We start from the raw sequence: 22,375 nt of genomic DNA on the forward strand, positions 1-22,375 counted from the left end.
TGATACTGCAAGCAAGTCTCCGCTGGATAAAGAACATTTAAAAAGGCTCCCACTTAGAGTATTAGTAGCATCTAATATACTACCGTCTATTCTAGACACTCTAGACTCAAACTGTTACAGGCCTAGATCTATCCTACCCTGCCTTTCTAAGGTCTTCGAAAGCCAAGTTAACAAACAGATCACCAACCATTTCTAATCCCACCGTACCTTCTCCGCTATGCAATCTGGTTTCCGAGCTGGTCATGGGTGCGCCTCAGCCACGCTCAAGGTCCTAAATGATATCATAACCACCATCGATAAAAGACAATACTGTGCAGCTGTATTCATTGACCTGGCCAAGGCTTTCGACTCTGTCAATCACCACATTCTTATCGGCAGACTCAACAGCCCTGGTTTCTCAAATGTCTGCCTCACCTGGTTCACCTACTACTTCTCAGACAGAGTTCAGTGTGTCAAATCGGAGGGCCTTTTGTCCGGACCTCTGGCAGTCTCTATGGGGGTACCACAGGGTTAAATTCTCGGGCCGACTCTTTTCTCTGTATACATCAATGATGTTGCTCTTGCTGCTGGTGATTCTCAGGCTCATTTTTCAAAATAAAAGCCTGAAACTATGTATTGTGACACTAGACACATTAGGGAAGCCATAGAAAAAGTAATCTGATGGGCCTCCCGGGTGGCGCAGTGGTTAAGGTCGCTGTACTGCAGCGCCAGCTGTGCCATCAGAGTCCCTGGGTTGGCGACCAGGCTCTGTCGTAACCGGCCACGACCGGGAGGTCCGTGGGGCGACGCACAATTGGCCTAGCGTCGTCCGGGTTAGGGATTGCTTGGTCGGTAGGGATGTCCTTGTCTCATCGCACACCAGCGACTCCTGTGGTGGGCTGGGCTCAGTGCACGCTAACCAAGGTTGCCAGGTGCAGGGTGTACCCTCTGACACATTGGTGTGGCTGGCTTCCGGGTTGGATGCGCACTGTGTTAAGAAGCAGTACAGCTGGTATCGGAGGACGCATGACTTTCAACCTTCGTCTCTCCCGAGCCCGTACGGGAGTTGTAGCGATGAGACAAGATAGTAGCTACTACAAGGGGTAAAATTCAACAACAAAAAATAAAAAAAAAAAGTAATCTGGTTGATTCACTGCTCAATAGGGACGCATAGGAACGAAGAGCTTTCTAAATAAGAGTCCCTTCCTGTTTGGATTTTTCTCAGGCTTTCGCCTGCAACATCAGTTCTGTTATACTCACAGACAATATTTTTACAGTTTTGGAAACTTTAGAGTGTTTTCTATCCTAAGCTGTCAATTATATGCATATTCTAGCATCTTGTCCTGACAAAATATCCCGTTTAGTACGGGAACATTATTTTTCCAAAAATGAAAATACTGCCCCCTAGTCACAAAAGGTTAACTAACCTCAATGCCATTACAACTCTCCTTCCGTGGCCTCCAACTGCTCTTAAATGCAAGTAAAACTAAATGCATGCTCTTCAACCGATCGCTTCCTGCACCTGCCCGCCCGTCCAGCATCACTACTCTGGACGGTTCTGACTTAGAATATGTGGACAATTACAAATACCTAGGTGTCTGGTTAGACTGTAAACTCTCCTTCCAGACTTACATTAAGCATCTCCAATCCAAAATTAAATCTGGAATCGGCTTCCTATTTCGCAACAAAGCCTCCTTCGTAAAACTGACTATCCTTGACTTCGGGCAATGTCATTTACAAAATAGCCTCCAACACTCTACTCAACAAATTGGATGCAGTATATCACAGTGCCATCCATTTTTTGTCATTTTTGTCAAAGCCCCAAATACTACCCAGTACTGCGACCTGTATGCTCTCGTTGGCTGGCCCTCACTTCATATTCGTCGCCAAACCCACTTGCTCCAGGTCATCTATAAGTCTTTGCTAGGTAAAGCCCCGCCTTATCTCAGCTCACTGGTCACCATAGCAGCACACACCCGTAGCACACGCTCCAGCAGGTATATTTCACTGGTCACCCCCAAACTCCTTTGGCCGCCTTTCCTTCCAGTTCTCTGCTGCCAATGACTAGAACGAATTGCAAAAATCACTGAAGCTGGAGACTCCTATCTCCCTAACTTTAAGCATCAGCTGTCAGAGCAGCTCACAGATCACTGCACCTGTACACAGCCCATCCAACTACCTTATCCCCATATTGTTTTGTTGCTCTTTTGCACCCCAGTATCTCTACTTGCACATTCATCTTCTACACATCTATCACTCCAGTGTTTAATTGCTAAATTGTAATTACTTCTCCACTACGGCCTATTTATTTAGATTCTTTCTATTTTGTTATTGATTGTATGTTTGTTTATTCCATGTGTAACTCTGTGTTGTTTGTCACACTGCTTTGCTTTTTCTTGGCCACTTGGTCGCAGTTGTAAATTAGAACTTGTCTCAACTGGCCTACCTGGTTAAATAAAGGTGAAATAAAAAAAGAAAAAGAAAAAATACTGGTGTTGTCTTTACCACTATTGTATCCCGTTTTGCCACGTCTGGTCTCTTGGCCATCCCACCCCTAAGGTGGACTCAGCTCCCGCTCAGCCCAGCCAAAGCTCTTCTCTGTCCTGGAACCCTAATGGTGGAACGAGCTTCCCCCTGACGCTAGAACAGCAGAGTCCCTGCCCATCTTCTGAAACCCTACGTCTTCAAAGAGTATTTCAAATAAGACATCTCAGTCTTATCCAGCATGTAACCTATATCCTAACAGTGTAAAGTCTAGGAGTTAATGCGGTTCTGCATATTCCCCCAGCCAACCTTAAAGAGCTGATTAGCCAGACCATGGTGAGCTGGGCTCAGGAGTGCCACGTCCAGGACCCCGAGCTGGTCAGAGTGATGTTCAGCCTGCTGAGGAGACAGTACGACAGCATTGGAGAGCTGCTCCGGGCCATGAGGAAGAGCTACACTATCAGTGCTGCCTCTATACAGGACACCATCAACCTACTGGCCTCTCTGGGTCAGATCAGATCACTGCTGTCCGTACGCATGGGCAAGGAGGAGGAGAAACTCATGATCGACGGTCTGGGGTAGGCAGGGGCACGTCACAACAAAGTCTGCATGAACATAGTCTGATAATTAGATGTTTTTAGTGGATGAAATATTGTTTACAAGCCTTTGGTAACTTCTAAGATCGATACAATAACAGTGTTGCATGTTCAGGCATCACTCTGTTCTAAGTATTCTCTCATGTTCAGAGTTGCTTGTGTTTTTGTATTTCCATTCAGTGACATCATGAATAACAAGATATTCTACCAGCACCCCAACCTGATGCGTGTGCTGGGCATGCATGAGACGGTGATGGAGGTGATGGTCAACGTGCTGGGAGGAGGCAAGTCCCAGGTACAGTAGTGAGGATAGAAGAGACTCTGGTGTATCACAGCATCCATGCCATACTGCAGAGGTGTTGATGAGAGATTAAATTAGCACTGTGCGACTACAGGGTAGGTGTCAGATGCAGCATAGCAACTCCCATTTAAAGGGAATGACTTTAAAACATATTTTTTTGTATTTAAACTGCCCTCTAGACCACGTGTCAAACTCATTGCACATAGGGCTGAGTGTCTGCTTGTTTTCGCCCTTCCCTTGAACTTGATTGATTAAATAAGGTATCTAATTATTGAGGAACTCCCAGAACCTGGTTGTCTAGGTCTTAAACAAAAACCAGCTCATAATATTGGCTGGAATGGAGTGAATGGAATGGTATCAGATGGAAACCATATGTTTGATACCATTACATTTATTCTGTACCAGCCATTACTATGAGCCTGTCCTCCCCAATTAAGGTGCCACCGCCCTCCTGACACCCCTGCTCTATAGTCTAAGCCGGGGGGGGAATTATTTTTAAGATGGTCATACCAAGGGTCATTTAGCTATTTTGATTTTGAATTTTAGAATCTCTTTAGGTATCTGCAAAAAATGTCATATTTGATGAAACATTGAATTTGGCCTTACTGCTATTAGCCCATAGAAACGCATTGAAAAATGGATTCATACATGGAAAGACAAATGGTCCCCAACAAAATGTGTTTGTTTGTTTTGAAGTGTTTGTCCTATATCTGAGAGATATAAGAAAGCTCAGAAAAAGAAAAGAAAATCCTGGAATTACCCACATACATTAAATGTGGAAATGCCCTATTCACTTCCATTCATTTTTTGGGGTTACATTCATCCCGGTACCATGACACTTGTGGGGGTTGTAGAGCAAAACGGAGAACACAGTTTGTGAGAAACTCATCTTTCCACTGGGGGTCATATTAGAGTGTAGCCCAAACTGTGAGAAAGAATTTCGGGAAGACTCCTTGTCTGACAAACATAGCTGTAGCTCGGTCACATTCCACCACAGATGCGAAGGACCACACTGGAAAAATAATTTTAATTACAATAATTGTATTATGCCCAGCTCATTAGGCCCCTTGATGACATGAGGCCTGAGGCAATTACCTCTTCTGTCTAATGGTAAATCCGCCAGTGGCCATAAGTTATCGATCTTACCATCTGGTAGTGCCTGTCTTGACTGCATCAAATCGTTGTAAAGAAGCTAGCTAGCTAGCTAACATAATAAGACTAATTGAGGCTATTTTGCTGTGCTCCCTGAACTTGTCTACAATAACTCAATTCATATTAAACAATAGCCTACCTTTTGGTTGATCATTGTAGCCTACTCCTTCTCATTTAGCCAACTTAATTCCATAATTTGAATTCCATTTTCCATTGAGTAGAAATCTCCCACTTCACTTGCTACACATGGAGCTTCTGACTGTAGCGTCACTTTGATTGACTGACAATAACAACAAGATACATGTGTGAAATGTGTAGGCTTCGGGTGCGTCTTTTTTATGGGACGCACTCATAAAAACATATTTTTATAAAAATGGTGAATGTCATGGTTTATCCTCGTAGGCTATGTAGCAATGTCACTTAGATAGTTGTATTTAATTTTAGACAGACTTTTAAAAAATACATTATTTGTATTATTATTTGTATTAATACTCTCCCAAGTAATCTAATATTAACATCCATTCGGATTTTTGAATACTCCAATAACCGTGCCCATCCATAGTTGAGAGAAACTCTTCCCGCAGTCAGAGCAGTGGTAAGGCTTCTCTCCTGTGTGTATTCTCTGAACTTTTAGCTCGGCTGATGTTGTGAAGCACTTTCCACAGTCAGAGCAGTAGTAAGGCTTCTCTCAATATGTATCCGTTGGTTTGTTTTTACATTGCCCAATTGGGAGAAGCTCTTCTTAGTCAGAGCAGTACTAAGGCTTCTATCCTTTATGTATACATTGGTGTCTTTTTAAGTAGCTCAACACGGAGATACTATTCCCACAGTCAGAGCAGAAGTAAGGCTTCTCTCCTGTGTGTGCGCTCTGATGAATTTTAAGGTCATTTGATGTTATAAAGCATTTTTCATAGTCAGAGCAGGAGTATGGCTTCTCTCCTGTGTGTTTACTTTGGTGTATTTTTAAGTGGCCCAGTTGAGAGAAACTCTTCACAGTCAGAGCAGTATTAAGGCTTCTATATTTTATGTATATGTTACTGTGTTTTTTAAGTTATCCTTAACTCTCCAGTAGGAAATGCTGCCCAACCTATTCTTATAGTGGATATAACATTGAAGATCTGACATTGTTTCAAAGGAACAAATTCAACATATTGTATTCAATGTTTGTCTATGTTGAAAATATGTTAAAATTATAACATAATCCTGTAGTTGAAATTCCACCTTGAAAACAATTGTTTACGTTGATGCCTTTTTCCAATCCAATGTATTTTTCACACAGATTCCACGTCACAATACGTTGAAACAACATTGATTCAACCAGTTTGTGCCCGGTGGGTAACTTCTAGAAAAATAGAACCTGCCCTTACCATGATAAACAGATTTCCCATTTTGCTCCTCTTCTTCATCTTTAATGTTGACATTCAGCTCCAGTGTTTAACTGCAGTCTTCCAGCTTTGAGGCCATCTCTGGATCCTGTGGTGCAAACTGGGCTCCACTGTCACAATCAGAACCCAGTGACTCTAGGTTTGGAATCAGTGTGGAAGGAGAGAGGCAGGCTAGGTTTGTCCTCACTGTACTCAGTGTTAATCTGAGAACTCTGGCTAGGATCCCATTCCTGAATAGAAGTCTGAGTTCAACCTCCTGGTCCTCCCCTGTGCACACCACACCCTTCCCATGCTACTGTATGTATGAATCCATTTTGAATGATGGCTGCCTAATATGCCGTGGTGCTTACAAACACAGTGTGAAAGGTGGTGGCAGATGTGGGCCAGCTGAGTTCACAGCTCTTTCACTCTGAGCATTCATATCAATGACTCACCCTCAAATGGATCATCAATACCAGAGTTCTACAAGACTATTTACATAATAAACCAGGCATTTCAACAGCCCTGACCCTCAGTAAAGTTCTGGACATAAATTGAGCTCTAACAATGGGGCGTGGAAAGTGTGTGTTGAAATGGATACTGTAGTGGTGTGAGAAAGGTAACGCAAGCTTCCTCTGGTACCATTGCCCAATAGTAAGTATTGGCACTATTGTTTGGTCACCTCACCAGACCTCCAATATGGTTGTGTGTTCCCTGTTGCCCTAATCTATCCTTTATCCTTATTGAACCATAGCAAAATAACAGTGGGCAATCAAACCATATACCTTGGTTCAATCATTCATGATATAACCCTGAAGAAGGCACTGTGTGACAAAACATTGGTGGTTTAATTAATAAATGACTGAGACCTTGTATATAGAGTGTGTGCCGCTCTTTATTTTTTACAAGAATTTATTGCGCTCTAACAACGGGGCATGGAAAGGGTCTATTGAAATTAATACTGTAGTGGTGTGAGAAAGGTAACACAAGCTCCCTGTTTCCATTCTGCAATTGCAAGGTGTCATTCTTGAATGTCGTTGTAACAATGTCCTTGGACTTTGGCACCACATCAATAAACAAGCTTGAGAAAATATTGGTGGTAGGATTTAATACATAAAAGTCAGGTTTTCCAGAGCTTCAATGTGTGTGTGCTGCAGAGCAATGTAAGGGTGACTGTACTGCACGTAGCAGGGAGGCTGAGTGTGTGTTGGGAAGGCAGAGGAGTGCAGAAATAAACACATCCCAGCAGGCATTCATTAGTGAAGGGGATTTATAGTAACAAGCCCTGAGGAAACCAAGTAGTCAGTAGACTCAACACACTCCTCTGTCTGTCTTTGCTTGTGTGAGAGCGAAGATTTACATCTACTTAAAGTATTCGGACCCCTTGAATTGTTACACATTTTGTTACGTTACAGCCTTATTCTAAAAATATATATATACACTACCGTTCACTTAGAAATGTCCTTGTTTTTAAAAGAAAAGTACATTTCTTTGTCCATTTAAAATAACAGTGTAGAAATACAGTGTAGACATTGTTAATGTTGTAAATTACTATTGTAGCTGGAAACGGCAGATTCTTTATGGAATATCTACATAGGTGTACAGAGGCTCATTATCAGCAACCATCACTCTTGTTCCAATGGCACGTTGTGTTAGCTCATCCAAGTTTATAATTTTAAAAGGATAATTGATCATTCGGAAACCCTTTTGCAATTATGTTAGCACAGCTGAAAACTGATTAAAGAAGCAATAAAACTGGCCTTTAGACTAGTTGAGTATCTGGAGCATCAGCATTTGTGGGTTCGATTACAGGCTCAAAATGGCCAGAAACAAAGGACTTTCTTCTGAAACTCGTCAGTCTATTCCATGAAGGCTAATCCATGCGAGAAATTGTCAAGAAACTGAAAATCTCGTACAACGCTGTGTAGTACTCCCTTCACAGAACAGCGCAAACTGACTTTAACCAGAATGGAATGAGGAGTGGGAGGCCCCGGTGCACAACTAAGCAAGAGGACAAGTACATTACAGTATCTAGTTTGAGAAACAGATGCCTCACAAGTCCTCAACTAGCAGCTTCATGAAATAGTACCCGCAAAACAACAGTCTCAACGTGAACAGTGAAGAAGCGACTCTGGGATTCTGGCCTTCTAGGTAGAGATACAAAGAAAAAGCCATATCTGAAACTGGCCAATAAAAAGAAAACATTAAGATGGGCAAAAGAACACAGACTCTGGACAGAGGAACTCTGCCAAGAAGGCCAATCCCGGAGTCGCCTCTTCACTGTAGACGTTGAGACTGGTGTTTTGCAAGTACTATTTAATGAAGCTGCCAGCTGTGCCACTCAGGTGGCCAAGCCTTATTCTAAAATGTATTATATTTTTTTAATATCCTCATAAATATACACACAATACCCTATAATGACAAAACGAAAACAGGGTTTTAGACCTTTTAGTACATTTATTACAAATAGAAAACAAAGACTTTATTTACATAAGTATTCAGACCTTTTGCTATGGGACTCAAAATTGAGCTCAGGTGCATTCTGTTTCCATTGATCATCCTTGAGATGTTGCTACAACTTGATTGGAGTCCACCTGTGGTAAATTCAGGGTAGCCTAGTGGTTAGAGTGTTGGACTAGTAACTGGAAGGTTGCAAGTTCAAGCCCCCGTGCTGACAAAGTACAAATCTGTCGTTCTGCCCCTGAACAGGCAGTTAACTCACTGTTCCTAGGCCGTCATTGAAAATAAGAATTTGTTCTTAACTGACTTGCCTAGTTAAATAAATGTAAAAAAATATAAAATACATTTTTGGGGGGAAAGGCACACCCCTGTCTATACAAGGTCCCACAGTTGACAGTGCATAAAAACCAAGCCATGTGGCTGAAAGAATTGTCCATAGACCTCTGAGACAGGACTGTCGAGGCACAGATCTGGGGAAGGGTACCAAAATATGTCTGCAGCATTGAAGGTTCCCAAGAACACAGTGGCCTCCATTTATTCTTAAATAGAAGAAGTTTGGAACCACCAAGACTCTTCCTAGAGCTGGCCGTCCGGCCAAACTGAGCAATTGGGGGAGAAGGACCTTGGTCAGGGAGGTGACCAAGAACCTGATTGTCACTCTGACAGAGCTCCAGAGTTCCTCTGTGGAGATGGGAGAACCTTCCAGAAGGACAACCATCTCTGCAGAACTCCACCAATCAGGCCTTTATGGTAGAGTGGCCAGACGGAAGCCACTCCTCAGTAAAAGGCACATGACAGCCCACTTGGAGTTTACCAAAAGGCAACTATAGACTCTCAGACAAGATTCTCTGGTCTGATGAAACTAAGACTGAACTCTTTGGCTTAAATGCCAATCGTCATGTCTGTAGGATACTTGGCAACATCCCTACGGTGAAGCATGGTGGTGGCAGAATCAAGCTGTGGGGATGTTTTTTAGCGGCAGGGACTGGGATACTAGTCAAGATCGAGGGAAAGATTAATGTAGCAAAGTACAGAGATCCTTGATGAAAACCTGCTCCAGAGCACTCAGGACCTCAGACTGGAGCGAACGTACACCTTCCAACAGGACAACGACCCTAAGCACACAGCCAAGACAATGCAGGAGTGGCTTCGGGACAAGTCTCTGAATGTCCTTGAGTGGCCCAGCCAGAGCCCGGACCCAATCGAACATCTCTGGAGAGACCGGAAAATTGCTGTGCAGCGAAGCTCCCACCCAACTTGACAGAGCTTGATAGGATCTGCAGAGAAGAATGGGAGAAACTCCCCAAGTACAGGTGTGCCAAGCTTGAAGTGTCATACCCAAGAAGACTCCAGGCTGTAATCGCTGCCAAAGGTGCTTCAACAAAGTACTGAGTAAAGGGACTGATTACCGATGTAAAAAAATCCTAAAAACCTGTTTATGCTTTGTCATTATGGGGTATTGTGTGTCGATTAATGAGGAAAAAATATGACTTAATCAATTTTAGAAAAAGGCTGTAACGTAACAAAATGTGGAAAAACTCAACGGGACTGAATACTTTCCGAATGCACTGTATGTCAGCCCAAGTGTCTGTTTTGTACTGAGAATTGTACAGGTTGAACCTCCATTAAGTCTATTCTCTTTCTTCTTCTCTCAGGAGATAGCGTTCCCCAAGATGGTGGCCAGCTGCTGTCGCTTCCTGTGTTACTTCTGCAGGATCAGTCGTCAGAACCAGAAGGCCATGTTTGACCACCTCAGCTACCTCTTGGAAAACAGCAGCGTGGGCCTGGGTAGGTACACCTGGGTCATATTTGTTAGGGCACACTGTATTAAAACATTAACAAGCGTTTATTTTTGGGCAAGTTCAAGGCACTCCTTCCCTGTTTGTCAGTTCTTTTTATGACCTTGCTTAGCACTTTACACCTCTGGCTTTATGGAGCATATCTGACAGAAAAATGACATGATTTAACCAGCGTCTCTTATTTGATATTGGGACGACTGGCTCATACTGTAGTTACACTGGGTGTGACAACATCTCTGACGCTGTTCTCATTATTATGGACAATAATCTCATTTGGGGTCTCAGGTTAGGTCCTTGAGCTGTCAGTCTGCGTACATTAGACACACATCTGAGAACAACTGTGTGTGTGTGTGTGCGCGTGTGTGTGTGTGTGTGTGTGTGTGTGTGTGTGTGTGTGTGTGTGTGTGTGTGTGTGTGTGTGTGTGTGTGTGTTCGGCCAGTCAGTCGTGTTGAGAATTCATCAGTTGAGAGGGTAATTGTACATTCTATCAGGAGAGATGCCACAGTCACTCTGAACACTCTGCTGTGGCAGAGAGAGATTGCTTCTCTTCTGGAATACCTCGCACACAGAATGCTCCACAGACAAAGGATAATCTAACCACAGTCTTGCACCTGTATTAGACAAAGCCTTTTGAGTGTTAGTGTGAACCAATATTTTACACATTTTTGAATATTTCTGTTTATGAAAACACAGAAATGGAAGTGTCCTTTACATCAGTGATTTCTCCTCAAACAGTGTTCATAGGCTTGGATAAACTCAGTGAAACGATAGAAGTTATGTGTAATTGTTGCAAATAGGAGCTGGAAAGTTTGGTTTAGATCAGTTGACAGATGAACAATCTGCCAGTCCAATCAGAGCCTGGTCCTGGTTCATGAGTGTAAATGCTACCCCCTGCTGTTGGCTTTGTTACTCCCACTATCTCCCATCTCAATGATTTATGATTTATGGTCCCACACATAACGAAAAATACATTACAGACAAAATTACTTTGCAATTTGCATACATTTAAAACACTAACATAGACATTACAGACTATATATAGAAAATAAAATAAAGACACAAATTTACACAATTGCAGACTTAGTGGAATGGAGATTAGTTCTCTATATACCATAATTGTTGTAAATGCCTGTAAGAAAGAAGCTACTTTAATGGGATCCTATATATGTTTTCTTCCCACAGCATCTCCGGCCATGAGGGGCTCTACTCCTCTAGACGTGGCTGCCTCCTCTGTGATGGACAATAACGGCCTGGCCTTGGCCCTGGAGGAACCTGACCTGGATAAGGTAGGAGATGCTGTCTCTAGTGGATTTGTGTATGTTGATGTGTGTGCATTAGAATTAGTGTTTTGTGCCTATGTGTTTAAGATTATCCTCAGTCCATGTGTCTGTTATTAAGCTTGTCCTGGTTGTGTCTTGATTGTGTCCTGATTTGTGACCTTGGTGTGCCCTGATTGTGTCCTGGTTGTGTGTTGCAGGTGGTGACGTACCTAGCAGGCTGTGGGCTCCAGAGCTGTCCCATGCTGCTGGACAAAGGTTACCCTGACATCGGTTGGAACCCCATAGAGGGCGAGCGCTACCTCTCCTTCCTGCGCTTTGCTGTCTTCGTTAATGGTAGCTAGGACACTGTACTGTAATGACTATCAACAGCTACTGTACTGAACCTTGATCTCTGTGTGCCATCCACACCAGGTGTAGGCAGGGTTAGAGAGGGCCTGTCTGTATGCTGCAGAGCAGGCTAGACTGCCTGAGAAGGTTAGTATCTGGGAGCTACAACCTCAGTGCCAGTAGAGCTCAGTGGAGGAACAGCTCCTGGCTGAAAGAGCAAGTCAGCCATTAATTTCCTTCCTGACAGTGATGGACCAAAAAAAAGTAGCGATACATTGGCAAGCACTCACAAGATGAGGTTTATATCTGATGCTGTTCACCTCTGAGGCGTTTGGGTGCCCGTTGGAGTATTTATGCCTCTGTCAGAGTTGTTGATATATGTGTGTGTGTTTTTCCACCTCCAATGCATTTTTATGTGCATCTTGTGTCGATGTCAATGTGCTAATGCAGTTTACCACTGATATATTTGTTTTGTTAACCTGGTGTGTGTGTCTGTGTGTGTGTTCCAGGTGAGAGTGTGGAGGAGAACTCCAGTGTGGTGGTGAAGCTACTGATCAGGCGTCCAGAGTGTTTTGGTCCGGCCCTGAGAGGAGAGGGGGGTAACGGGCTGCTAGCAGCCATGAAGGAGGCCATCAAGATCTCTGAGAACCCTGCTCTGGACCTGCCCTCCTCTGCTCAGGGGGTCAGCTCTGACGTGTAAGATACATACTGTACCTGCCATAGCTATAGAGCAAGAGCTAACAGCATACCCAGCTGGCACATAACATTCTATTTCAAGTCATGATCTCAGAACGTTCAGCGAACATTAACAAACATTCTTCTATGGGCATTTCAGTACTTCAGCATAACTTTTTCTGCAGGTTTCCTCATGGTTCTATTTAAACTCGTGTTCTCAGAACATTAAGAAAGCGTTCCATAAAAACCACAAGAAAACATTAGTAACGTTCAAAGAACGTTCTAAGAATGTTATTTTTTAAACATATACAGTACCAGTCAAAAGTTTGGACACACCTATTCATTCAAGGGTTTTTCTTTATTTTTACTATTTTCTACATTGTAGAATAATAGTGAAAACATCAAAACTATGAAATAACACATATGGAATCATGTAACAACCAAAAATGTGTTAAACAAATCTACATCTATTTTATATTTGAGATTCTTCAAAGTAGCCACCCTTTGCCTTGATGACATTCTTGGCATTCTCTCAACCAGCTTCACCTGGAATGCATTTCCAACAGTCTTGAAGGAGTTCCCACATAGGCTGTGCACTTGTTGGCTGCTTTTCCTTGAATCTTGTCGTGGAAATATTGAATCAAATATTTCAGATACCGGAACTTGTAAATTCAATTAGACTTTATTACAAAAGTAACAGAAGCCGAGCAATTCCATGGAAGAGCTTGTATACCTTTCCACTCTTGCATAACATACACAGTAACTCCTTTCTATGTAAATGATTAACACCCCTTGGCCCTGCGCCACCATTATCTTTCTGTCTCAATTCTGGCTTGTTTACCCCCACATCTGACTTATCTAGCTCAAGTTTAGATTATATTGGTGGCGACACCACAGTTCTAATACAAAACAATTATACATGTATTGCATATATATGTTCCTAATATATGTTTTTCTAATAGTATTTTATTAATACAAACATATCTTCCCAGTATGTAACATGTCTCCCCAATACATATACATGGCTTGTGGTTCTAGTGTTGATTAACTAAAGTACATAGTCACTGACCTTCACAAGTTCAGGCCTATGTTGCCAATGAATGATTAACCCATGTACGTATCCAGTAGCCTACGTTATGCTTACACATGTCTAATGATTAACCCCATATTGATATTTGTTCAGTTATGTTCCCCACTTCTGAGAAAACAATATAGATACTGGAAAATCCCCATGATGTCATGGATTTCTCCTACTCTCCAACTCATCCCAAACCATCTGAATTGGGTTGAGGTTGGATGATTGTGGAGGACAGGTCATCTGATGCAGCACTCCATCACTCTCCTTCTTGGTCAAATAATAGCCCTTACTCTGCCTGGAAGTGTGTCATAGTCCTGTTGAAAAACAAAATAATAGTCTCACTAAGTGCAAACCAGATGGAATGGAGTATCGCTGCAGAATGCTGTAGTAGCCTTGCTGGTTAAGTGTGCCTTAAATTCTCAATAAATAACTGACAGTGTAACCAGCAAAGCACCCCCACACCATCACATTTCCTCCTCCATGATTCGTGGTGGGAAATACACATGCTGAGATCATCCATTCACCAACTCTGCGTCTCACAAAGACACAGCGGCTGGAACCAAAAATATCAAATTTGGACTCATTAGACCAAAGGACAGATTTACACCGGTCTAATCTCCATTGCTTGTGTTTCTTGGCCCAAGCAAGTCTCTTATTATTATTGGTGTCCTTTAGTAGTGGTTTCTTTGCAGCAATTTGACCATGAAGGCCTGATTCACTCAGTCTCCTCTGAATGGTTGATGTTGAGATGTGTCTGTTACTTGAACTCTGTAAAGCATTTATTTGGGCTGTAATTTCGGAGGCTGGTAAACTCTAAGGAACTTATCCTCTGCAGCAGAGGTAATTCTGGGTCTTCCTTTCCTGTTGGCGGTCCTCATGAGAGCCAGTTTCATCATAGCGCCCAATGTTTCTTGTGACTGCACTTGAAGAAACTTGAAAAGTTCTTGATATTTTCCACATTGACTGACCTTCATGTCTTAAAGTAATGGTGAACTGTCTCTGCTTATTTGAGCTGTTCTTGCCATAATATGGACTTGGTCTTATAACAAATAGGGATATCTTCTGTATACCACCCCTACCTTGTCACATCACAACTGATTGGCTCAAACGCATTAAGTAGGATTCGACAAATTCACTTTTAAGAAGGCACACCTGTTAATTTAAATGTATTCCAGATGACTACCTCATGAACATGGTTGAGAGAACACTTTTTTGGTTACCAAATGATCCCATATGTGTTGTTTCATAGTGTTGATGTCTTCACTATTATTTTATGATGTAGAAAATAGTACAAATAAAGAAAAACCCTTGAATGAGTAGGTGTGTCCAAACTTTTGACTGGTACTGTACATTCTGTTATCTATCTTCTATCTTGTTTAGGTGTGTTTGCCGCATCCATTAACTGTTCACACCTGGTCTTAAAGAGTGCTTGTTTCCTTTGAAATGGGTTCTGTTTAAATAGACTAAAATGAACAGCTTTGCATGAGTAAAAAATGTATGTCATGCTAACTCCATCCTGGTGGCGCGGTGGACTGATTGCGTGGATAGAGAACAGAGGATCGCATGTTTGAATCTAACTGACACCATGCCACAATAAAAAATGCATGTGATAGCATGATTCATTTGTCCTCTCTGTGCTTGGAATTCCAAACAGTTAACCTACGCCAGAAGTGTTATTAAACATCTTAATGAAACATGTTCTCAGACCGTCATTTAATTACCTTCAAATAGCCTAGAATTTTCATTCTCAGAAAATAATAAAAACCTCCCAGGAAAACGTTCAGGGAACCATAGTAAAGCGTTCTCAGAACCTCCCTGCAACCTAAAAATGTATGTTCCCAGAACAGGCTACATTTTCACTTCCGTTCTAAGAACGTTTTAAAAAAAGTTTGATTTTACCAGTCAGGAAACGTATGGCTTTGTTCCCAGAACCATTGGGAAACCAAAAACATACGTTCCTAAAACTCCAAGGAACCAAATGTGCTAGCTGGGTAGAGCTAATAGTACATAGCGAAGTAAACCCTGTAAGATCCTCATCAGTTAGTTAAGATAACAAGACCCATCAGACCTTCTCACTCCCCCTCCTGTGTTTGTTGTGGGCAGGTCTGCTGAGGATGATGAGGAGGAAGAGGTGGTTCACATGGGAAATGCCATCATGTCCTTCTACTCTGCCCTCATCGACCTATTGGGACGCTGTGCCCCAGAGATGCACGTGAGTTTAGCTGATGGTCCCATCACAGATCATATGTACCCTCACCTACTCTGAGTTCATTTGCATTCGAAACATCTCAGCATCTGTTCACTCTGACTCACTTGGATAAGTAAAGGTTGAATGAATGTATGTTCTCCACCAATAGGACTAATGCCTCTCTCATCCTCCCTCAGTTGATTAACAAGGGGAAAGGGGAGGCCCTGCGTATCCGTGCCATCCTGCGCTCCCTAGTGCCCACTGAAGACCTGGTGGGCATCATCAGCGTAACCCTCAAGATGCCTGTCATTCACAAAGGTAGAGGACTGCCCAATAAAATTGGTTGAGTTATTCATAATAAAGTAGGAAACCCAATAGTGGTGCTGAAGTGCTGTTGATCCCAGCTCACAGTGCATGTCTGTCTACCTCCCACAGCTTTGAGTAAGCCTGCTCTGCGCTCCTCATCTCCCTCTCATTTCTGTTCTGTTACTGTGTATTCTTCTCTATTGATTGCTCTACACATGCAAGGCAACGCTCGGATCTTAAGACGCTGCTAGCTAGCACCGCCACACAACGAGAGCTGCCGGCTGGCCAACAACCTACTGGCCACACACTAGTTGAACCAATGTTGTTTCCATGGCATTTCAATGAAATGACGTTGAACCAACGTGGAATAGATGTTGAATTTACATCTATGCCCAGTGGGAACTGAATCACTCAGCGGTGTCTCCCTCCCCAGAAACACTGCAGTGCTGCTAATGAATACATATGGCTTTCTTCAACAGAAGAGACTTGATGTAATGTATGGGTAGCTCTCCAGCTGTGTGAATACTGCAAGAAAGACATATAGAACACAAGTCATATTTACACAGAGACCCAACACCTCCATATTCTTATTTTGTTTTCCTCCTTTGTGTATCTCACCATTATTTATATCCTATTTTCACTTTCTCCACCTCTCTATCTCCACCACAGACGGCACTGTGACAGAGCCTGATATGGCGGCCAGTTTCTGCCCGGACCACAAGGCCCCCATGGTGCTATTCCTGGACCGGGTCTATGGTATCGAGGACCAAAGCTTCCTACTTCACCTGCTGGAAGTGGGCTTCCTGCCAGACCTGCGAGCCTCTGCTTCTCTGGACACGGTAGGTGGTGGGCTCACCCTCAGCTGAGAGGTGGGAGACCATATTTGGCAAAGGCATCAAGTTGTTTGTTTTGCCATCTAGTTCTTTGTTTACCAGACAAGTGGGTTGAGGTATTCAAGGATGTGGGAGTTGAGTGGAGTGGATGCTGTGTATTTAAGGGCTTGTGTGTGAGAGGGAGTTGGTGTATTTAAAACTGATTGTCTAAAAAGTCTGGTGTGTGTGTGGGCTGACTGGAGTATTCGTAGAGGTTGACCCTGGTGATTGCCTGGACAGGCAGGCGGTGAGACAAGGGCTGGAATATCCCTGGCTCTGCTTGTTTTTGATCTTTTTCTGAGACAACCTTCCACCCCAGCCCCAGCACAGTGTTAATGTGATAAAGTCCAAGAATAGCCCCTGAGCCACCAGCCGCCCCACTCCTATACAGACACGCAGCACATTGATCCACACTAGGAAGCGCTAATGATCAACTATGATTGATGCCTTGATAAGCTCCTTTCCTGAGGATGGCTCACCTCTCACAGTTCTGGGCGACTTTAACCTCCCCACGTCTACCTTTGACTCATTCCTCTCTGCCTCCTTCTTTCCACTCCTCTCCTCTTTTGACCTCACCCTCTCACCTTCCCCCTCTACTCACAAGGCAGGCAATACGCTCGACCTCATCTTTACTAGATGCTGTTCTTCCACTAACCTCACTGCAACTCCCCTCCAAGTCTCCGACCACTACCTTGTATCCTTTTCCCTCTTGCTCTCATCCAACACTTCCCACACTGCCCCTACTCGGATGGTATCGCGCCGTCCCAATCTTCGCTCTCTCTCCCCCGCTACTCTCTCCTCTTCCATCCTATCATCTCTTCCCTCTGCTCAAACCTTCTCCAACCTATCTCCTGATTCTGCCTCCTCAACCCTCCTCTCCTCCGTTTCTGCATCCCTTGATTCTCTATGTCCCCTATCCTCCAGGCCGGCTCGGTCCTCCCCTCCTGCTCCGTGGCTCGACGACTCATTGCGAGCTCACAGAACAGGGCTCCGGGCAGCCGAGCGGAAATGGAGGAAAACTCGCCTCCCTGCGGACCTGGCATCCTTTCACTCCCTCCTCTCTACATTTTCCTCTTCTGTCTCTGCTGCTAAAGCCACTTTCTACCACTCTAAAGTCCAAGCATCTGCCTCTAACCCTAGGAAGCTCTTTGCCACCTTCTCCTCCCTCCTGAATCCTCCTCCCCCTCCCCCTCCTCCCTCTCTGCAGATGACTTCGTCAACCATTTTGAAAAGAAGGTCGACGACATCCGATCCTCGTTTGCTAAGTCAAACGACACCGCTGGTTCTGCTCACACTGCCCTACCCTGTGCTCTGACCTCTTTCTCCCCTCTCTCTCCAGATGAAATCTCGCGTCTTGTGATGGCCGGCCGCCCAACAACCTGCCCGCTTGACCCTATTCCCTCCTCTCTTCTCCAGACCATTTCCGGAGACCTTCTCCCTTACCTCACCTCGCTCATCAACTCATTCCTGACCGCTGGCTACGTCCCTTCTGTCTTCAAGAGAGCGAGAGTTGCACCCCTTCTGAAAAAACCTACACTCGATCCCTCCGATGTCAACAACTACAGACCAGTATCCCTTCTTTCTTTTCTCTCCAAAACTCTTGAACGTGCCGTCCTTGGCCAGCTCTCCCGCTATCTCTCTCAGAATGACCTTCTTGATCCAAATCAGTCAGGTTTCAAGACTAGTCATTCAACTGAGACTGCTCTTCTCTGTATCACGGAGGGCCTCCGCACTGCTAAAGCTAACTCTCTCTCCTCCGCTCTCATCCTTCTAGACCTATCAGCTGCCTTCGATACTGTGAACCATCAGATCCTCCTCTCCACCCTCTCCGAGTTGGGCATCTCCGGCGCGGCCCACGCTTGGATTGCGTCCTACCTGACAGGTCGCTCCTACCAGGTGGCGTGGCGAGAATCTGTCTCCTCACCATGCGCTCTCACCACTGGCGTCCCCCAGGGCTCTGTTCTAGGCCCTCTCCTATTCTCGCTATACACCAAGTCACTTGGCTCTGTCATAACCTCACATGGTCTCTCCTATCATTGCTATGCAGACGACACACAATTAATCTTCTCCTTTCCCCCTTCTGATGACCAGGTGGCGAATCGCATCTCTGCATGTCTGGCAGACATATCAGTGTGGATGACGGATCACCACCTCAAGCTGAACCTCGGCAAGACGGAGCTGCTCTTCCTCCCGGGGAAGGACTGCCCGTTCCATGATCTCGCCATCACGGTTGACAACTCCATTGTGTCCTCCTCCCAGAGCGCTAAGAACCTTGGCGTGATCCTGGACAACACCCTGTCGTTCTCAACTAACATCAAAGCGGTGGCCCGTTCTTGTAGGTTCATGCTCTACAACATCCGCAGAGTACGACCCTGCCTCACACAGGAAGCAGCGCAGGTCCTAATCCAGGCACTTGTCATCTCCCGTCTGGATTACTGCAACTCACTGTTGGCTGGGCTCCCTGCCTGTGCCATTAAACCCCTACAACTCATCCAGAACGCCGCAGCCCGTCTGGTGTTCAACCTTCCCAAGTTCTCTCACGTCACCCCGCTCCTCCGCTCTCTCCACTGGCTTCCAGTTGAAGCTCGCATCCGCTACAAGACCATGGTGCTTGCCTACGGAGCTGTGAGGGGAACGGCACCTCAGTACCTCCAGGCTCTGATCAGGCCCTACACCCAAACAAGGGCACTGCGTTCATCCACCTCTGGCCTGCTCGCCTCCCTACCACTGAGGAAGTACAGTTCCCGCGCAGCCCAGTCAAAACTGTTCGCTGCTCTGGCCCCCAATGGTGGAACAAACTCCCTCACGACGCCAGGACAGCGGAGTCAATCACCACCTTCCGGAGACACCTGAAACCCCACCTCTTTCAGGAATACCTAGGATAGGATAAAGTAATCCTTCTCACCCCCCCCCCCTTAAAAGATTTAGATGCACTATTGTAAAGTGGCTGTTCCACTGGATGTCTTAAGGTGAACGCACCAATTTGTAAGTCGCTCTGGATAAGAGCGTCTGCTAAATGACTTAAATGTAAAATGTTAAATGTAACTACCCACGTAATCCAGCAGTTAGCAAATAAAAGTCTGCTTGATTCCCATGCAGCAAGATGCTAAGCATCTTCCAGGCCTGGTATTAGAGAGTAGTACTCTGTAGATATGACTAGCCCTAGGAGGACACAGACTTTGCTCCGCTGTTTTAATTCCTCATCAGCAATTCCCTAAGGACAAATGTGCAGATTTAGCCTCACACTTGGCTTCTGTTTGCAGTAGTTGAAAGTCTTATCTGTGAGCATACCTAATGATAGTGATTGTGGAACAGTTGAAGTTATGCTTAGGTGGTGAGATGACTGCTAGATGACAGGTCTATTGTGCCCTCTGACCCCTCCACTGTAGGAGGTACTCAGCACCACAGAGACAGCTCTGGCCATGAACAGGTACATTGGCTCTGCCATGCTTCCCCTGCTCACCCGCTGTGCCCCCCACTTCGCTGGCACAGAGCACTACGCCACGCTAATTGACTCCACGCTACACACCATCTACAGGCTGTCCAAGGGCCGCTCGCTCACCAAGGCCCAGAGAGATGCTATCGAGGAGTGTCTGCTGGCTGTCTGCAGGTAAGGTGTTCCACTATGTACTTTAGGAAGCAATAAGCTCACTGTGTGGCCATAGAAACGCTTAAGCTAAACAGAAGCAGTATTATTCTGGATGATGTCTCTCTGATCTCCTGTTCCCTCCCTGGTCCTCCTCTGTCTGCAGGTACCTCCGCCCCTCCATGCTGCAGCAGCTCCTGCGCCGCCTGGTCTTTGACGTGCCCTTGCTGACAGAGTACTGCAAGATGCCTCTCAGGGTATGTGTCCTCTCCATCCCTCTACCTCTCTCTTCGTCTGCCCACCTGCCCCCCTCCCGCTCTGTCTCTCACTCCGTCTCTCTCTCCTATTAACGATGTTGTTCCCAGCATTAAGCAGATGTTGGCAGTTGTGCTGTTTTTAATACAACAGCCGAGCATCGGAGAGCAGAGAGCAGCCTGGAAGAATTGAACCGTGTTGACTTCACTGCTCCTCTCTGTCAGAGTTTTCCCTCCAGAGAGACTGTAGTAATAATAGCAGCCTGCCTGTGGAAGACTGAACCCATTTGATTCTGCCTCCACTCACATGGGGTACTTGTCTGTTTTTATGCCGAGCTAGTAAGAACTAATTTAGCATGACGTGTCATCAGCTTGAGATCCTACGTGGGATGTTTGGCTCAGTGCCAGGGTGTTGTGTTTCGGTATGCCAATTGCTAAGGTGTCTGTTTGCCAGTCCTTCAGTGTAGCTCACAGCAGAGTGTACATACATCCTCCCACTAAGTCTAATGGACTGACCTTTGACCTTGTGTGTCCGCCACAGCTCTTGACCAACCACTACGAGCAGAGCTGGAAGTACTACTGTCTGCCGTCAGGCTGGGGCAGCTACGGCATGGCCTCAGACGAGGAACTGCTCCTCACAAAGAAGATCTTCTGGGGTGTCTTGGATTCGCTCTCACAGAGGGTAAAGCGAGGTCACCTCTAACACAGCACCCAGGAGAACGTCAGGTCTCCAACAGGGCTCCTAGTTAAGCCTTCAAAGGCTGATAATGAGACAATCAAGCTAGGGCTGTACTGAGCTTTGATCATCAAGCCAATAGGTCATAACCTTCAGTAATCTTGTACCACGTTTCTGACAGTGAGCATTGGTATACGATTGAATTTTCTCTGTAAGAAAGTCTCATTGCCTTTCCTTTTCCTTTTGCATTTACATTTTTCAAATCAAAGTAGATGTTGAATATGAACATTCATTTCATGATGGTCCTCTTTTTGATGTAATTGTCTGGACATGTGTGCACATCTTGGAGTGCACACAAATGAAGCTGGTGAGAGAGAGCCCAGGCTGATAACATCATCAATCTCTGTATCTGCTCTCTGTATTTCTACATTTTTTATTTAACCTTTATTTAACTAGGCAAGTCAGTTAAGAACAAATTCGGCCTACCCCGGCCAAACCCGGATGATGCTGGGCCAATTGTGTGCCGCTCTATGGGACTCCAATCACAGCCAGATATGATACAATCTGGATTCAAACCAGGGACTGTAGTGACACCTATTGCACGGAGATGCAGTGCCTTAGACCACTGCGCCACTAAAAGCATATTTTATATCCTCTAGCCATTCCTGCAGTCTCTAGTCACTAGATTAGCCTTATTGAGATCTCAGTGGAGCTTTCTTTGATAGTTAACTAATCACACACTGTCTCCCAGCAGAAGTACGATGCAGATCTCTTTAAGATGGCCATGCCCTGTCTGAGTGCCATATCTGGGGCTTTACCGCCTGACTACATAGACTCCACCATCAGCACCACCCTGGAGAAGCCTGCGTCTGTGGACGCTCAGGGCAACTTCGACCCCAAACCCATCAGCACAGCCAAGTGAGTGGCCATCAGAAACTAGTGTACAGGGTGACTGTCCGAGCAAATTAAGGACAATTTAATTAAAGTGATACTACTC

The 22,375-nt window shown here is 44.8% G+C and overlaps 1 protein-coding gene across 1 annotated transcript in view; it reads left to right on the forward strand.

Annotated features, from left to right (window-relative positions):
* Positions 1–22,375, forward strand: part of LOC115138476 (ryanodine receptor 3-like) — a 180,874-nt gene that overhangs the window by 118,577 nt on the left and 39,922 nt on the right. Inside the window, exons 40-52 of the mRNA XM_065025690.1 lie at positions 2,768–3,041; positions 3,240–3,354; positions 9,992–10,124; positions 11,319–11,422; positions 11,614–11,749; positions 12,253–12,439; positions 15,600–15,708; positions 15,882–16,002; positions 16,660–16,829; positions 20,252–20,472; positions 20,615–20,705; positions 21,244–21,384; positions 22,133–22,296. Coding sequence (XP_064881762.1) covers positions 2,768–3,041; positions 3,240–3,354; positions 9,992–10,124; positions 11,319–11,422; positions 11,614–11,749; positions 12,253–12,439; positions 15,600–15,708; positions 15,882–16,002; positions 16,660–16,829; positions 20,252–20,472; positions 20,615–20,705; positions 21,244–21,384; positions 22,133–22,296 — 1,966 coding nt within the window. The remainder of the gene's footprint in view (positions 1–2,767; positions 3,042–3,239; positions 3,355–9,991; positions 10,125–11,318; positions 11,423–11,613; positions 11,750–12,252; positions 12,440–15,599; positions 15,709–15,881; positions 16,003–16,659; positions 16,830–20,251; positions 20,473–20,614; positions 20,706–21,243; positions 21,385–22,132; positions 22,297–22,375) is intronic.

The sequence above is a fragment of the Oncorhynchus nerka genome, linkage group LG12, assembly GCF_034236695.1.
Source record: "Oncorhynchus nerka isolate Pitt River linkage group LG12, Oner_Uvic_2.0, whole genome shotgun sequence".
NCBI classification, from domain to species: Eukaryota; Metazoa; Chordata; class Actinopteri; order Salmoniformes; family Salmonidae; genus Oncorhynchus; species Oncorhynchus nerka.